The 4,866-nt window shown below is 37.0% G+C and overlaps 1 protein-coding gene across 3 annotated transcripts in view; it reads right to left on the reverse strand.

Annotated features, from left to right (window-relative positions):
• The window catches only part of si:dkey-33c12.4 (uncharacterized protein LOC560112 homolog), a 16,183-nt gene extending 13,894 nt beyond the window's left edge, over nucleotides 1-2,289 (reverse strand). For all 3 annotated transcript variants that reach the window (XM_050062136.1, XM_050062137.1, XM_050062135.1), the window contains exon 1: nucleotides 2,131-2,289. In XM_050062136.1, coding sequence (XP_049918093.1) covers nucleotides 2,131-2,158 — 28 coding nt within the window. In that variant the 5' untranslated portion in view covers nucleotides 2,159-2,289. The remainder of the gene's footprint in view (nucleotides 1-2,130) is intronic.
• Between the last annotated feature and the right edge of the window lie 2,577 nt (nucleotides 2,290-4,866).

The following is a 4,866-nucleotide window of genomic DNA, read 5'->3' on the forward strand; positions in this document are numbered from 1 at the left end:
TGATTGATGTGCATAAATTCAGTAACTTAAGACAGTCCTGAGTAACAAACTAATATCCAGCAGGATTTAGACTGTGACAGACGGTAAATCTCCGCTAATGAATGCACTTCGATACAAGCTTTGACACGGACTGAATGAATGAGGAAATGAAACAGCGTGTAAGAGGGAGGAGACAGAGAAAAACTCAGGGTTTACTGGAGAAAACCTGTCAGCGAGCAGGTTATGTTCACAGAGTTCGGCCGCGATGCACACAAACACACACACAGACACATGCGCGCACACACACACACACACACAAACACACACACCAACCTCTCTTGCTCTCCCTCTGCCATTTTCCGCACGCTGTTTTTTGAAATCTTTTGCGATCACCTGCCCCTCGCATTATTTCTAGTTTACCTACTTGACTGGCTCGTGGAGTGAATAGAGGAGGGGAGGGGGCGGTATTGCGTATGCGCGGCTTCCGTAGAAGACAAAAAAACATCTCCAGGCGTCCGTGACCAAAAATTGTTTACCCTCAAAATCGTAATCGATAGCTGTTACTTAAGTTGATTGATTAGTCACCTTATAAATCTAAAGTCAGAGTCTTCAGCTATCAGGCTCCTCTTCAGTGGAACCATCTTCCTGTGTCAGTCTGGGAGGCAGACACCGTCTCCACATTTAAGACTAGACGTTAGACTTTACTTTTTGATAAAGCTTATATTTAGGGCTGGCTCAGGCTTGCCTTGGACCAGCCCCTAGTTAGGCTGACTTAGGCCGGGGGACCTCCTATAATACACCGAGCCCCTTCTCTCTCACATTCTGAAAAGTTGGTTCTTCTTCATTTGCTAACATTCATATCCTATTACTGCATGTCTCTCACGCTTCTTCTTCGGAGCCTTTGTGCTCCACGGTCTCGCCAGTCTCGTATCACAGCTACACCTGCACCGTGTGTCGTGGTTACGCTGCTGCCGTGGTCCTGCCTGATGCCTCCTACTGCTGCTGTTAGTCATACTTCTACTGTTATTATACAAATATAATTAATAATTGTCACATACATATACTGTCATATACTAATACAGTATTTTATGCATACACCAATTTAAAATAAGGTATAAAGACAAGACTTCATATTTATATATTTTATGTACAAAGTTAGAAGGTAATGGTATATTTAGAAAAGTTTAAAGGTATAGGTTTGTCTATATAAGGAAGCTGTCTTTTTCATTCCACTGAATGACTTATGGAGAAGGGGTGGGATTTAATTAGTTTAAACTTCCTCACACTCCTTTTCAATGTGTAAATCAAAGTAACTATAAACTGACAATTGTTTTTCATTATACTTTTTATCATTTCTAAATATTACTTTGTCTGCTTGTTTGTGTGTTCGAAATAAAGATCAAATACGTTTAACTTACACTAACAAAATACTATATTATCCTTATAATACTTTTACTAAAACTAGTATAATTGCAGTTATTGTTTGTCGTGCATCTCTCTATATATATTATTTCATCATATGGATTATTGTACATTTATTATGTTGATCTGTTCTGTACACACGACATCTATTACACGTCTGTCCGTCCTGGAATAGGGATCCTCCTCAGTTGCTCTTCCTGAGGTTTTTCTCTTTTAAAGTGTGTTTTTAGGAAGTTTTTCCTTATCTGCTGTGATAGAGGGGTGTCGTATGCTGTAAAGCCCTCTGAGGCAAACTGTGATATGTGATATAGGGCTTTATGAATGAATTGAATTGAGCTGGAATCATGGAGCACTGCTTTCCCCTACATAAAAAAATGCCGTCTTTAATAATCATACATATCGTATCGTATATCGGCGATTCAGGCCCTGTATTACTTGGTATCGGATTGAAACCAAATTTTGTGGTATTGCCCACCCCTAATATGTTGCTATATTTATTAAACGAGTCCCACTCCAGCCTCCCCCTCCTCTGTTAGATAAAGAACAGTCCCTAACGTTACAAAGCTACAGTTGGTTTACACGGTGCTACGGTTACATTAGCTTTCGTTTCACCGACCAGCACAACGTTAGCTTGTAAGCTAACAACGTTACACATCTGAAACAGGTCCACTTCTCAGTAAATGAAACTGAGCCTCGGACATTAAACCACTCTCACTGCTGTAATCTTACTTTTAACGATGTCTTTCTTCTTCGGCATGTTGTGTCTTTGCGTCGTTTTCCCGCCGCTGTGTTTATCGTAATGTGTATCCGTCTTCCTGACGCTATATTTCGGCTGTTTTCTTCTTCTTCTTTCCGCGTTTGACGCGCAGCAGTTCCTGTTGCCCCGACTTTAACCTTTCAGGCTGCCGCCCGCCTCTCAGCGGCTCAGCCAATCAAGTGGTACAGATTTCTTTTTGTTGTCGTTCAGGGCTGTGATTGGATTTCAGACCCGTCAATCTCAGTAAAGTGGGCGGGGTTTGACTGCTGCCTGTTTATATGACTGAGGGCACAAAGTCCCACAGTCAGCTCTGTGTCGGCTGCTCAGCTGTCAGGATCAGTTCAGAATAAATGAAACTTAAACTATCTGACATTTATTTTATGAATAACAGGTATGACAATAGAATTAATTAATCTGGTTAGATGTAGAATATTTTTAGGCATTGAATGGTTCAATTATTCATTCAGAAAAAAAAATGTATTCAAAGGCTATTGATTGCAAAAGACTGTTTATTTAAAACAGCTTTATTTTATATGGAAAATTCTACATTTACAAATAGACTAAAAAGATGCCACACATACAATAAGTGAAAATATAAATCAGATACTACACTAAAACATGACATGGATTGAAAAATTTGTAAATCCTTCAATATTTTTTGTCTGTTGCTTGTCAGACTGCATCATACCTCTATGTATATGTTTTTGTCTTGTACTTTTTTGTTTAAAGATAATTTATGGACTAAACATAATACAATAAAAAAAATAGATTCAGAGTTACTGACTTTTTTGACTGTCTTTATACACAAGGAATTTGACCCCTTTTTCATTGCTTTCTGTGTACAGAATAGAAAGAAAAAAATAAAAGTATATCTAAATAGATAAATTATTATATCAGTTTCATCCCACTCCACACCTCCTTTGTACTGATGTGTTCCAGTTTGGCCTCAGTCTTCTCTGTACCTGTTGTCGACCTCTTTCATTTTCCTCTTTAAATCCCTTTGGACAGCTTAAAGTTCCTCACAATCCTTCCCTGTTGAGAAGGCTTTTTATCTCCTTTTATTCTGAATATACTGGATGCTAATGTACAGCATGCACATGTATGGATGTCTGATAACTTTGAGCAAATAAATATGACTATAAAACAGAGATCAAACAAATCATATAACAGTATACCTGCAATAAATACAAAAATATATAATTTCTATATTTTTATCAGTTGCATTTAATTTCAACCTCACTAGATAAAACCAGTGTTGTATTGCCAACAGGAGAGTGCAGGCAACTTGATAATTAAATTATCATATATATATATATATATAATATTAAGTAAATTATTTTGGGAATATGCACCACTAAAGCACAACATAAACTCAAATAACAAAGCTCTCAGTTATTACCTGTCTTGTCTACCTTCCTTATTGCCTGGGGCAAAAAGTTTATATTGCTTTTCTTTACTGTAGCCCCACATTATCTGAGGCAGTGTTCTGTGGTTTTATTGTATTGGATTGCTTCATATAAAAAGACTATATCTGTAGAGATATAATATAGGCCTATGTAAATAGTATCAAGCAATCCAATACAACAACACCACAGAACACTGCCACAAATAATGTGGAGATTCAGTGAGGAGCACTGTTGAATAAACACTAAATAACTTCCTTGGTGAAATGATATTACAGGGTTGTTGTGTGGGATATCATGATGTTGTGCAGGACTTCCTCTTGTGCTGATCAGTCTGAGCCCTGCCTCAAAAATTACTAAACACTAAATTATCTTTTTTTTTTTTCAGTTAAAAGGACATTACAGAGCTGACGTAATGGATTGCACGAGACTTTACAGAACTTCCTCCATTGCTGATCAGTCAGGGTATTTCACCAGAACCTAAAATATATCATATTGAACCACAGACATATTTCAGTGTATTGTACAACACAATCACATAATATAAACACAGGTGTACAAACCATTCAGGAAGGTGTGAAACATGGCAAAAACAGACGAGATTATTACTACTGTCTTGATTTTTTTGTTTTGCAAAATGTATTATTCACAAAAGTCGTTTTTTAAATAAACAAGACCAGTTTTCTTTCATTTCTAAATGAGATAATTCTTTATAGAAAATGTGTGAAATGCTATAAAATTGAAAAGGCCCAGTGTCAGTATGAACACCTGTGTACCTTAATTCCTGGATGACCACTTGTATATTGTTGTTTTTTATTTTATTTTTGTTTCTATCCTTAATTATTATTTATTTCTGCTTTGCAGTTTAGCTCAGTTAAAGTAAGACTGTAACCTGTATTCAAATGTAACATGACGTGCCCTTTAGATTGTAAATAAAATTCTTAAAAAAATACACCTGACTTTTTGCTTTTCTAAGAAGGGCAAAATTTAAAGAGCTCTCACTCTGTCTTATTTCTAAGACACGATGGGAACAGGGGAACTGAACAGCAGCCGAATCACATAATAAATCAACAAAGTACAACTGATAATATAAATAAACAACAACAACACTTTTACGTGAAATTAAACAGTAACAGAAACTTAGCGGGGCGCGAGATTGGCTCCCACCGTTTTTATAATCGGAATGTTTTTAGTTTGTGTTTAACGCAAATGGGTGAACCATGTGTTTAATAGACGGTCTTTCACATTCAAATCTCCGCGCTGGTTTCCGGTTTCCGGTTCCCCCCTCCTACATTTCATAGCAAC

This window comes from Epinephelus moara, chromosome 14, assembly GCF_006386435.1.
Source record: "Epinephelus moara isolate mb chromosome 14, YSFRI_EMoa_1.0, whole genome shotgun sequence".
NCBI lineage: Eukaryota > Metazoa > Chordata > Actinopteri > Perciformes > Serranidae > Epinephelus > Epinephelus moara.